This window comes from Lactuca virosa, chromosome 6 (genome assembly GCF_052849685.1).
Source record: "Lactuca virosa cultivar CGN04683 chromosome 6, Lactuca_virosa_CGN04683_v6, whole genome shotgun sequence".
Lineage (NCBI taxonomy): Eukaryota > Viridiplantae > Streptophyta > Magnoliopsida > Asterales > Asteraceae > Lactuca > Lactuca virosa.
Window position 1 is genome coordinate 183,235,859 of NC_136431.1, and position 14,205 is coordinate 183,250,063.

The window sequence follows — 14,205 nt, forward strand, 5'->3', positions numbered from 1 at the left end:
GGCAACACGTCATTCGTCATTTTCAATGTTTTCGGTCAAAATCAATCGTTGTGAACAGTCAAAAAAAAAAAATTTAAAAAAATTACTTATTACCTTTTCACATATAAATACTCATATATATACAAAAATTACTACACCGTTCTTCTATTTCTTATTCTATTTACATAAAAATCAACCACACTTTATTTCAACTAAGCTATGGAGCAAAACCCGAACACCCCTCCACCAAGTGCTCCAGAAGATGAAGGAGAAGACCGAGAAGAAATATTTGAACTAGGACAATCGTAGCGTTTTTATGTTTTTAAATTAGGATTATCATATTTTTTGGCGTTCGATGTTTTTTTTTTTTTTTTGTGTAATGTTATTTTTAGTTTTTTAATGTTATGTTTAATTTAGGGTTTAATTAAATAGCATGTTTTGTTAGATAATATTTGTTTATAAATATTATAACATAAATCAAAAAAACAAAAAAGAAATTGAAAAAAAATAAAATAAATAAAATAAATAAATAAAATTGAAAAAATAAAAAATAAATCGAAAAAAATAATGACATGGAAATTAGTAGGTGTTATAACATGTTCATTTCCTTACTTATTGTTATAACACCATATATGACATGACATGTGAGGTGACAACTTTTGGGTACCCTTTAACATGTTGCCCACACTCACTACCTTAAAACCAAAACCAAAAATACTTCGTAATCCACCACAGCCTACCACTAGAATAAACATGCAACCAACAACAAAATGTTTCCGTCCCATAGATACATATCTCTAGCCTTGGTGGTTAACAGAAATTATGAGCATATGTTTCTTTCAGCCTTTAGAAGGTTTCGAGAGGATAGTTGAAAATACTCAATGGGAGGCTTTGCTTATTAGGCTTAGAGAGCATTCCTTTTCTTTTGCTAGAGATAGGTATTTATGGGAGCTGGAGACATCGGGTGATTCTACTTTTACTTGTTGCTTTGATTAGATATTTTTTGGATTCGATTATTCTTATATTTATTGGTCCCCAACAAGATGGAATTGTTTAGTTTCAACTAAACTAATTTATGGCATATTCGAAGTGACAATTTCTACAAGGTTGAACTTAATAGACAAAGACATTGACTTGAAGTCTGGATTATGCTCTGTTTGTAATTGTATCGGGAGTTTTAGTCATTTGTTTACTACTTGCTCGAATCTTTCCACTTTATAACATCAAATTGGTGTTTGATGGGAACTCTGGTTACCATCTACTTTCATGGTTTCTTATTTCATTTTGTGAGCTGATTCTTCTGCTCTTAACAAACTGTTGTTTGGTAGGGACTCTCGTTACCATCTACTTCCACGGTTTTTTATTTCATTTTGTAGGCTGATTCTTCTAGTATGTCAGCTCTTAACAAGTTGTTGTTTGGTGGGGACTCTCTTTACCATCTACTTTCACCATTTTTGATTTCATTTTGTGGGCTTATTCTTCTAGTATGTCAACTCTTAACAAACTGATGTTTGGTGGGGACTCTCATTACCATCTACTTTCATAGTTTTTGATTTCATTTTGTGGGCTGGTTCTTCTAGTATGTCAACTCTTAACAAGCTGATGTTTGGTGGGGACTCTCGTTACCATCTACTTCTACGGTTTCAGATTTCATCTTGTGAGCTGATTCTTCTAGTATGTCAACTCTTAACAAACTGTTGTTTGGTGGGGACTCTCGTTACCATCTACTTTCATGGTTTTTGATTTCATTTTGTGGGTTGATTCTTCTAGTATGTCAGCTCTTAACAAGTTAATAAGATGTATTTCGATGCGGTGGTTATTGTCATATTTTGGTCTATTTGAAATTTTAGGAACAATCTAGTTTTTGGAGCAGAGAAGCCTATGAGATATTCACTTTTTGATGATATAGTGTCCCTTTTTTTATTTATTTTTATTTGCAATAGGCCTAAGAACTTCTCTGAGATATTCACTTTTTGATGATATAGTGTCCCTTTTTTATTTATTTTTATTTGCAATAGGCCTAAGAATTGTAATATGCTTTAGGATCATTGATTGTGTAATCCCCAATTAGCTACTTCGTAATTTTTTCTTCTATAGTGTCTTGCTAGAGTTTTTATATATTTCCGCCGTTCTAAAAAAAATAGCATGAATTACAATCTTAGTTCGTTGTAACTGGACAACAAACATACCCAATAAATGTCAGAATCACTCCGTTATCAAGAGAACAAACCTAACACTCTCTTTCGAGCTACTCTCAAAGCTCCACATACCAATTAACATACAATCATGTCAGTAGCAAGCATTCTCGTCATCCAAATTTGTAAATTTGGATTTTGCATACAAATTTTTTACAATAGAGTGGACCCAAGAATTCTAGAATCATGCCGATAACAAACACAAATTGTCAAATTCCATCATAAGACTACATGCAACTCTGAACACCATGGTGAGTGGAGCCATTACTACAAAACCATCATCAACCACCAGCAAACTGATATTAATCCATATGAAATCATCATATCCTTAAACGAACTAAAAAGTATAAAAACTTTGTAGTTTTCAAATCCATTAAAGCATATGATATAAATAAATAAATAAATGTATAATCATAAACATTAAACAGAAAAAATATGAGCTGCAATTTGAGTACATTTTAATGGTATTGAAAACAGAAATGAATCTCCCAACATACAACCTACATGACAAATTCAATGTTTGATGACCAGACTACATTTTCTGGTCAAGCATCTAGATTCTGGACACCTAATTAGAAAAAAACTTGTTCAAGAAATACACAGATGAATACTCTTTTACAGCCAACTATATATTCTAAACAAACATTCAAAGTTTATAAACAGAAGAAAAAAAAAAGCAAAAAAAACACTTAGAAAAAGACTATTTCACAGCCAGTGTACCTTAAGTTAAGTTGCTGTAACGATGAATCCATACACAGTTAGCATTTTTCTGCTGTTATCATCCATCTTATCTTATCTAATCCCTCCATCTTGGACTTTGAATTGAGAAAAAACCTGGAGATGGAAACCCCATGCCAGGAGAAGGTGGAGGTGGTGGTCCAGGTCCTAACACTCCTGGTTGAGTCATGGGTGAGAATGAAAAATTCGGTGTTAATGGTGGAGGATGCTGATAACCAGGAGAAAGTAAAGGGTATGGTGATCGAGGAGACAATAAGTTTAAGTAACCAGATGGAGATGGAAGAAGAAACTGAGAAGTTGGTGATGGTAAAAGTGGTGGAGGACCGTTCATGTTCATTCTTGGTGACGGAAGAGGTGGAGGTCCGTTCATCCGGGGAGATGGAAGAGGAGGAGCTCCATTGTTCATCCGAGGAGATGGAAGTGGATACGGAAGCAATCCCGGTTGCTGATGTTGACCTTGAGGATTTTGTTGGTATTGAGGGTGAGGGGGTTGTTGTTGTTGTTGATTTCCTTGACCTTGACCTTGAGTTGAATCTATGATGGAATGCTGAAGGTAACGCATATAAGCAGAGATAGGAGACTCGGCGGTGTTTGCCCACCCTGTATGATCACCGGAAGCCATGGGTGGTGGTTGTGGCATACCTGGTGGTGGCCGTTGTTGACCATGGTGGGCAGGTCTAGCATAATTACCATTATAAGGAGGCGCGCCAAGCACTGCACCATTTGGTGGACGAAGCGGAGGCATCTGGGAGCGAGACATCTGATCTTGTCCCATATGATGAATGGGAATGGGCATTCTAGGGCGGTTTACATTAAGCGGAGCTAATGGTGATGGCCGGATTCTTTGCAACCGCATGCTAGGTGGTTTAGGTGAGTTCTGCGGAGGTCTCGGAAGTGGCTCCTGAGAATTCCGGGAAGGTGAACCGGTGAGCTGCTGAACAATACTCTGAAAATCGTTCTTGTTGATGTTGTATACTTGAGGTTGAGGTTGTTGTCTCGCCGGATTCGCGAAACTTGGTTGGTGTAATGGACTTTTCCTGATCGCTTTCCCAATTTTGTTAACACCTAAATGCTCATTGTTCCGATTCCTCGAATAATCAGAATTATCCATTTTGATCCGATTTTCAAACACAAAAAACCCTAAGAATCTCAGGCGATTTCAATTCCACACGTAATTCCCAATTTTTCAACTTGACAACTTCAAAAATTGAAACCGATAAATCAAAGCGAGGAAATGAAATGAACACACCTTTGGATCAAATCGACTTCAACACCAAACAAAATCCTTTGTTATACAGAAACCCTAAGCGCTTAATTAGGGTTCCACGAGCACTTTGACTGTAGTTGCATAAGAGAAAAAGAGAATTATCAATTGTGACTTGACTTCCGATGGCGAAGAAGGATTGCTTAAGATTTGAATCGGTCTCCGATTATTTTCTTTAAAAGCAATCGAGTAGTTGAAAATTTAGGATTGTAAAAGAAATTTTGGAGAGAGAAGAAAAACCCTAAAGCGTAAAGGAACGTCTGAACTGGGAATTTGGGAGTCAATGGATGGATTAAAAGGGGGATTAGGTTACAGGGGCGATAGCCATTGGGCAAGTTGGGCCCTTTGTCGCCATGTGTGACACTCTGCTCATGTAATCACTGTGTGTGTAAAGACTAAAGAGGGACAAATTCTGTTTTTAAAATTTCACAAAATTTGAAATAGATGATATAATATTATTTGGATAATATAAACAAGAATATCAGTATTTTAACTGCAATTTACAGAAAAATACACTTTGCTAAATAATATATCATTTCTGTTTGTCTAGAAAATGAAATATAATATTTTTTACCTATTGATTTAAAAAATAATCCTATTAATTAGTTTAGTTTAAATGATATAACAATTATGACCCACGACAAAGGTGTTACATGTCATTTGTTATCAAGATGTAAAACTAGATAGAAATATAATATGGTTTTTTTTATTATCAAATTTTGTCTTCTAATATGTTATAAGAGGTCAAATTTATGTCAAATCATGAGCCATAACGTATTTAATTATTGCATCATTTAAATGGAATCGAGAAATAAGTTCTTACCATAAATTTGTTAAAAATCAATAGGTAACAAATAATGTGTGTTTTTATGTATTCTACCTTTGTTTTAAAATGTTAAGTTAAAGGATTTGATTTGACTTATTTTTTTTATGTTTTTTTTTATCATTTATAAGTAATTCAATTGAATAATAAAAACACATTTTGTATTTTCATCAAATAATAACATACAACCTAATATTGAAGTTGCCGGTCACGTGAGTTTATTATCAATATTATGTTTGATGTAGACATCAAATAAGCATTCTAATTATAATATGATGCACGAAAACATTGCCACAATGGTGTGAATTGTGCTCCTACTTTTTTATTAATTTTATAAGTTTGTGTTCTGGATTTAATTTTTTTAATCCTCCATTACATATGCTTGAATTAGTCAAAAACACCAAATCAAATTAGGGTTTTTTTTTCATTGGTAATTGGAGGATGTTCAAAGAGGATGGTGGAAGGGATATTGGGATGTCTGTTTCATGAAGAATATTTTGAGAGCTTATTTTATAATGTTTAATTGTAAGTGGAAAATAATATGTGATGTTAAGTTTACATGGAGTGTTATGATATAAATAAAAGTAGGGAAGGGTAAAGGCTCCAAATAAAATGGCAAGGTGCACTAAGCAAAGTTTAGAGAATTGAATAAACAATATATAACGATGATAAGAGTTCGAAATTTCATATTTAAGGGGTGTTTGTTTTCTTAATAGGTCAAATATTTATGGTTTTTTTAATACTATCTATAGATGATGTTTGAATTTTTAACCAATTTTTGAAGAAGGAAGAATGTATTATAAGCCTAGAATTGATTAAGGTGAGTATATATCTAGAATACATGTCCCTTAAAACTATTTATTGAAATGTTTTAAAAGTGTTACTTATACAGTTATACTTATATAACTTGCATGTTACGTAGCCTTATGGCATGTGTGTGTAAAGAAAGTAAAAACGCAAGAGATTCCCAACTTGAACAATTTATTCACTATAAACCAATTCGATTATACATCAATATACAAAGGAAAAGTCCACTACATAACTCTGACACTCATATGAACACAAGAAACAGAAGAATGAACTTCACAGAAGAACAATCTTTAAATCTGTACAAACCCTAATTACAAACGAGAGAGTTCTATCATAGAGATGACACGAGTGAGTTACACAAATGAGCTCCAAATACACAATAAATACTATCGGGTAAACGAATCAGCAAAAGCTCCATGGAGCAACCCAGGACCCGCGTTAAAACCCGACAAACCTGCATAAGTTACACAATATACCCAACAAAAAATAGAAACATACAAAACTTACCCAAAATAAATTAATGTTAAGTTTTACCATAAGAAAGTATGAATTATTTCAACCCCCCCCCCCCCAACACACACACACACACAAAATGAACATTAATTCATACAAAAAAAACCTTTATTCTTTAAACGCATCAACTAAACCAAGTCGACCATAAATATACTCATGTTGAGCACTTCCAAGTGTTTTGGTCAGATTGTCCGCATTTTGACGTAAGGATTCAATTTTATTTACTTTTAAAACACCATTTCCAATTTTTTTCCCGAACAAAATGAAGGCCGACTTCAAAATATTTGGTTTTTCGTGAAACACAGGATTTAACGTCAACTTAATGGCTGACTCATTATCATAGAAAATATTCACATGAGTTAAATTTTTTTTGCCCAAATCAAATAACAACTTCAGAATCCGGATCACTTCATAAGTCACAAATCCTAAAGCTCTATACTCTGATTCAGTGGCAGAACGAGAAACAATACTTTGTTTCTTGCTTTTCCAAGACACAAGAGAACCACTAAAATAAACAAGATATCCAGTTACAAATCTTCGACTGAAGAGGCATTTAGCTCAATCAGCATCCACAAAACCAATAAGATCAAGATAACGATTCTTTGTTATATGAACACCCTTACCTGGACTATCTTTTAGATAGCTCAAAAGTCTAAATGCAATATTCAAATGTGACTTGTATGGTTTATGCATATATTGACTTAAATTTTGAATAACATATGAAATATTTGGACGAGTCATAGTCTAATAAATCAATTTTCCTATTAATTGGCAGAATTCAGTTATATTCACCACATAATCATAATTGTCTAAATCACATTCTCTCTTAATAACCAAATTAGCTTTAAGGGGAGTTTGAACAGGTTTACAAGCAAGCATTCCAAATTCGTGCAACAACTCTAAACAATACTTCCTTTGATTGAGATAAATTTCTTTATCAGTCTTAATAACTTCAATTCCCAAAAAATATTTTAGTTCTCTTAAATCCTTAATCAAAAACTATGATTTCAAAAACTTCTTATCATTTTCCAATTCCACATTCCAATTTACATTGATAATGATGTCCTCAACATAAACTAACAAAACCACAACAGTACTTTCAAAATTCCTGACAAACAATGAATAATCATTAATACTTTGCTTAAACCCAAAAGTTGAAAGAGAATAACATAACTTTTCATTCCACTTCCTAAGAGCTTGTTTAAGCCCATAAAGAGATTTTATTAGCTTACAAACTCTGATATCACCCTTAGAATAATATCCTTCAAGAAGTTGCATATAAACACTTTTAGACAAATCATCATATAAAAAACATTATTTATGTCAAGCTGATACAAAGGCCTAGAAAGATGAATAGTTAAGGATAAAACAATTCTAACAGTGACAATCTTAGCCACATGAGAAAATGTCTCCTCATAATCTATTCCTTCCCTTTGACTGTATCCTTTTGCTACTAACCTAGATTTATACCTTCCTATTTCACCATTAGACTTATATTAGATTTTATAAATCTAACGACATCGAATAGCCTTTCTTCCTTTAGGAAGATCAGTGACTTCCCAAGTATTATTCCTATAACAGGCCTCTGTTTCCTCATTCATTGCTTTTATCCAGTTTAGATCTAAAGCAGCCTCACTATAAGTTTTGGGTTCAGTGGTTTAATTAAGATTAGAAACAAAACATAGATTTCCATTATTAAGAACATAATAGTTAAAATAACGTTCAATTCCATATTTGTGCCTTTCCTCCACAACATAGTCACTAAATCTAACTGGCATGTGTACATCACGTCCAAACCTAGTGACCCTAGTAGACTGACCCTCAAAAGGAATAGTATTAACTTGACCACTTTCCTCGGTTAAAGTAGAAGAACTTGGAAACGTCTCACCAGAAGGAGGCACATGTGCCTCGCCAGTATGGTTGCTGACATCAAAGGGACTAGTCTTATCCAAGTTGTAATCTGTACTAGCACCATCCAAGTGATGGACACTTATCAAGTCATCTAAACTAGTGTTATCAAGAAGAGAACTAGAATACAATGACTCATCATATGAAAAAAGATCACTAGAACATAAAGGGACATTGGATTTATCAGTCAAAGATGAAGACTTTAGCTTGAAAGGAAACACAGATTCATAAAATTTCACATCCCTGGAAACAAAAGTAAGAATTGAATCAAGACTAAGAACTCTATAGCCATTTTTATCAGAAGAATAACCAAAAAATATACATTTATCATCTCTCTTAGAAAATTTATCAAAATTATTCAATTTGGTTGTAAAGCACAAACAACCAAATACTCTAAGTTTATCAAAAGTAGGAGAAGTTTTATAAACAAGCTCATAAGGAGAAGCATCCTTTAAAACAAATGTAGGTGTTCTATTAATAAAAAACAGAAGTTAAAATAGCTTCTCCCCAGTATTTAATAGGTAAACCAGACTGAAACATCCAAGACCTAGCAACATTTAAAATATGTTTGTTTTTTCTCTACACAACTCCATTTTGTTGTGGTGTATGAACACAAGAAGTTTGATGTAAAATTCCTTTTGACTCAAATAATTGTCTCATTTTATGATTTAAAAATCCAGTTCCATTATCTGACCTAACAACTTTAATTTTAACTTCAAACTGATTAAAAAGAATGTTAAAGAAAACAAGAACACAATCATAAACTTTATCCTTTGACTTCAACAAGTAGACCCAAGTAGCTCTAGTGAAGTCATCCATAATGGTCAAGAAATATCTAAATCCTTCTATGGTGGTCACTCTATGAGGACCCCATACATCTAGATGAATTAACTCACCAAGTTTAGATGTGACATGTTAACTAATAGGAAAGGACGCTCTGGTTTGCTTAGATTTATGAAATATATCACAAGGAGGAAGAACTTCATTGCCAAATTTAAGTTTGTTTTTTGAAGAAACTAAAGCTTGATCAGAGGGGTGACCAAGTCTGTTATGCTAGGTAAGTTTAGAAACACAACAAATAGAGGAAGCACTACTAATCCTAGAAAATTACCTGAAGGCACACTATTTAGGTAATAGAGACCTCCAGATTCTCTACCATTCCCCACCATATCCTTTGATTGTAAACCTTGAATTTTACAGTTATGCTCATTAAAAATGACCTCACGGTTACTATCTTTGCATACTTTATGATCAAATAACAAACTTACATTAAAATCCGGAACAAGAAAGACATCAACCAAAGTTAAGGAACCAGACAAGTTCATATTACCAATTTTTTCAATTTTGGCAGAAGTACCATTAGGATGACTAACAAGAAGATCCAATTTAGACACATCCATAGTGTCATGTAGAAGGGATTCAGAGGCAATCATATGTTGATTGGCTCATGAATCAAAAATCCACTTTTGACAGTTAATGGAAGAATTAAAAGCTTGAAACAAGTAAGTACCTGCCATATTAGCACTAGCAGTTGCTTGATTATCGAAAAAGCAGTTTTGACATTAGGTAATGGTTCCATGAGTAAAATGTGGCTCTTGACTTGATTATAAGAGTCATCAAGACCACTAAGAAACTGCATTAGTTTCATGAGATTAGAATGATCTTTGAGTTTAATTGACGCCTCACAGGTACACTCAGTTAAACTAGTAAGACCATCAAATTCCTTCCATAAGGAATCAAGCTTATTAAAGTAATCTTACAACGAAATTCCATTTTGTTTAAGAGAATTAATATGTTGGTGAATATTAAAAACAACAGATCCATCATATTTATAATAAGTTTCAAAAAGATTTTTCCAAACGTCCTCAACAACATCGAAATAAGCTTGACTTTGATAGATGGAATCAGAAAGAGAAGACAGAAGCCAAGAACAAACAACAACATTAGACCTATCCCATTTAGATATTTTTAGCTTCATCAACGTCATTCTTTTTTAAAGTTCCATCAACAAATCCAAGTTTATTTCTGGTCCTAAGAGCTCTAGACATAGAACTTTTCCACAACCTAAAGTTTTCATTACCAGTTAATTTCATTGTAACAATAGTTATGAAAACATTATCAGAAGGATGAACGTAGAGAGGATCATCAAAGTTATTTTGATCATCCTTTCCACTTCCACCAAGAGTTTTAGTAGGACCAGCCATGAGAACAAATTAAACACAAACAACAAACAAGAACCACAGATAACAGGCAGGCGGAGCACAAAACAAAACAGACACTTATATTGATCTTAAGTCCAGATGGTCACCATGTTTCTTGGGGCCCATGACAACCAATACAGAGTCAAAGAAAAACAACCAGCAATCAAATATAGGAGAAAGCAAAAAATAACTAGTGTACACAAGACAACTAAGATCTCCTAAAGAAATATCATAAAGAGATGAAAAAAGGAACAATAAAATCCTCACAGAGCCGACGATCAGACACGATGAAGAGTCGACTCTCTTTGTCCGTTCCATACTTGGGTTTATCGATGATAAAATCCGACCCCTAGAGAGTTATTTCAGACAAGGAGATTAATCGACTAAAATCCAGCCGATGAAGCTCCAACAGATGAAATATACACCACAAGCAGCAAACGATTACACTACAAGAACACAAAAGAACTCGCAGTACCAAGATCTTAAGTAAAAAACCTCAGATATCTGTTTCGATTGTGAAGAAAGAAGCGGAAACCCTAGATCGAAACGAATAGCCGAATAAATCATAGTTTATGTAATTATTCTATAGATTTCAAAGAGAAACTCTAGATCGAACATATACTGTAATGAACTAACAGGAAACAAGCAAAGGATTAGAAAAAAAAACCTTTTTATGTCGACGATCGGAGAGAAAAACCACCAATGAGCGTCGGAGAAGAAGAATCAGAGCATAAGAGCTCATATACCATGTAAAGAAAGTAAAAGCGTGAGAGATTCCTAACTTGAACAGTTTATTCACTATAAACCAGTTCGATTATACTTCAACATACAAAGGAAAACATTACTACATAACTCTCACACTCATATGTGTTGGATTAGGTGTCTAAGCCCATAACTATAATTGGTATGTACTTGAATTGATAGCAGCACAGTCCTTTTGGGTTGCCCTCAACCTAGCAACTGGACAAGGAAATTATGAAAGGAGAGATATTAATTTATAAGATTAATAAATTAATATATATATATAAATGATTTATTAATATGTTAATGGATTAATATATTAATTAGAAATCATTATGTTTAATTAATTGTTAGCCAGAAATTAATCAGAATTGATTTTGGGGTTAAAAGAATTAATTATAAGGTGCAGGGACTAGTTTGCAATTATCTAATAGTTGAGTGGAAGGCTCTAGAACCCCCTTGGAAGAGGGTGGACGAAATCTTTAGGGGAAACCCTAATAATTTCGTCCATAGGGGCTTGGATAAGGCCCTTGGGTTTGCTTAGGCCCTAAGCAAAGGATAACTAGGGTTTCCCTTAAACCCTAGATCCCTCAGCTATATAAGGAGCCTCCTGGTTCATGTTTTTGGTCACTCTTTCTTTTGAAGAAACCCTAAGGCCGAGATTTTGCATACTCCCTCTCCCCTCTCTCTTCTACTTTCCTTTTTGCTAGTCATTGGGTGTGATTCCATTAGAGGCATTACACTTGTGGTGCTAAAGCTTCCAAGAAGATCAAGATCAAGATCAAGGGAATATCAATTGTTTGCTATAACAATTGAAAGGTATGTAAACCCTAAACCCTAGTTTGTTAATTTCGAAATTAGCCTCTCTCCTCTAGGGTTCTAGTTTTTGCAATTCAAAGTTGTATGTTCAATAGTTAAAACATAGATCCAAAGTAGGTTGCATGTGAACTTAGGAATTATTTTTCTAGTTTATTTGTTGTACCTAAAACCCATCAGTGGTATCAGAGCCATTGTTGTTTTAAATTGAATTGCTACAATTGTTGAATTGCAAATTAGGGTTTATAGCTATTAAACCCTAAAGGCCAAATTTTCGATTTCTAGGGTTTTGGATCAAAGGGTTTTTTCGAAAACCCTAGCCTCCAAAGAACCCTAATCGAAATTAGGGTTAGGGTTTTGAAAACCCTAGCCTCCTCCCTTGTAAATTTCGAAATTTGCTTAGAAGTTTTAGGGTTTCTTGTTTTTGGATAATTGTTACTTAATTAGATTAATTGGATAATTATCCTTACCCTATTTTTCGAAATTAGAGGGATAAGGATTAGGATTAAATTAATTGATTAATTTAATTAGATAATCCTTACAAGATTTAATAATTTGATTAATAGTTAATTAATAGATAAATATTAAATCTAGTTAATTGGTTTATTTAAATTTGAATTTAATAGCTTAAATTTCGAAATTTATATAAACCCTTGAAGTTTTAAAAAGTTTTAAAACACACCTTATATATATTATAATTAAAGGTTTAATATTATATGTATAAGAATATGGTCAGTCAAATCGCTAGTATGCCTCATTCACGAAGCTAATCTATAAGGGGGTATAAGGAAACTGCCTATAAAATGGTAGTTGAATGGGTGTCCACTCTCACCCACCGCTTCCTTGATTAGTGGAGGGTCGTTAGCAGAACGGATTTGATAGGACAACTACTTCTCATTAAAAGTATAATGATATTAAAGAAAGTACTAGAACATTATTTTCAAAATCCCAACTCTAGTTACTTTAGGAAAAATGTGAAAAGTATGCTAATCCATGAAATTGCACATTATGCTTTATTGGTCGTTAGTGGAGCGTGTGTGGTTAACCAGCACACTAAAAGGCACTAATAAAGAGTAGTAATGGGTATCTCATAATTGTCATTTTGATGGAGCGTGTGTGGTTTACCAGCACATCAATAGTTAATGATAAAGACAATGAGGTTACCAAGCACATTTGCATGGTTATTCACATCTTGTTTGTGATCCTCGGCATCCCAGTCACAAATAGAAGAGCATAATCTGAGATTAAAACATGCCATTGAATAGTTTCAATGTATCTCAAAAGAATTAGGAATTTCACTTCGTTTGTTTCGTCTAATGGTGGAATTGGTGAATCGTCATTCGCCTACCTTTATGAAGTTTGCACTTGGATCTCGGCATCCCATTTCTAAGTTGTGAATCTTCATAGTTGGATCCTAACCTTGATATTATATCTTTGGGTTATTCTATTAAGGTATCTTGAAATCTAACTAAAACTTTCTTTCTTTTCAGATGTCTACTCCTGGAAACACTTCTACTTCATCCTCCTCCAACCAGAACTTCTCCTTGCTCAATATATGCTCCAAAGTCGTTATGGATGGCTCAAACTATAACGATTGGATGCGCAACATCAAGATGGCTCTTCGTTTCGAGAACAAAGAATATGTTCTTGAAAAGGAGCTCAAAGAGCTTGATGAGAATGAAGCTACTCCTGAAGATCTTGCTGCCTACAAGAAACATTACGATGATGCTACCAAAGTGGCATGCATCATGGTGGCAACTATGTCCCCAGAACTGCAGAGGTACTATGAGGACTACTGGCCTTTCGAGATGAACAAGGACCTTATGGAAAAGTACCATAAGCGAGCTCGTCAAGAAAAGTTCGAAGTAGTCAAGTCACTCATGGATTGCAAGATGAAGGATGGGGAGTCGGTAGTGTCACATGTGCAAAGAATGCAACGCTACATAGAGCGTTTGGTCAAGCTCAATATTCACTTTGATGAGGAATTGGCCATTGACATGGTCTTGAACTCACTTCCTGAATGTTATGGTCAGTTTATTCTAACTTACCATTTGAACAATACTGAGCAGACCTTGGCCCAATTGCACAACTTGTTGCAGACAGCTGAGGCAGGGATGAAGGGTAAAAGTATACCCTCCACACCTACGAGTGCCCCTGTTTTGGCTATTGGACAGGGAAAGGGGAAAAAGAGGAAAGGTCCTCCCAAGCAAAACTGGA

General features: G+C 34.1%; 1 protein-coding gene across 2 annotated transcripts; it reads right to left on the reverse strand.

Annotated features, from left to right (window-relative positions):
* Positions 1-2,108: 2,108 nt before the first annotated feature.
* On the reverse strand, positions 2,109-4,523 carry IKU1 (VQ motif-containing protein). Of its 2 annotated transcripts, none has more exons than XM_079056095.1 (2): positions 2,895-4,523; positions 2,109-2,441 (listed from the first exon to the last, which is right to left on the reverse strand). In XM_079056095.1, the coding sequence occupies exon 1, from the start codon at positions 4,021-4,023 to the stop codon at positions 2,971-2,973; it is 1,053 nt and encodes a 350-aa protein (XP_078912221.1). In that variant the 5' UTR covers positions 4,024-4,523; the 3' UTR covers positions 2,109-2,441; positions 2,895-2,970. The 2 variants fall into 2 exon arrangements, with proteins under 2 accessions (XP_078912221.1, XP_078912222.1); XM_079056096.1 differs by having other exon boundaries at positions 2,109-2,470.
* Between the last annotated feature and the right edge of the window lie 9,682 nt (positions 4,524-14,205).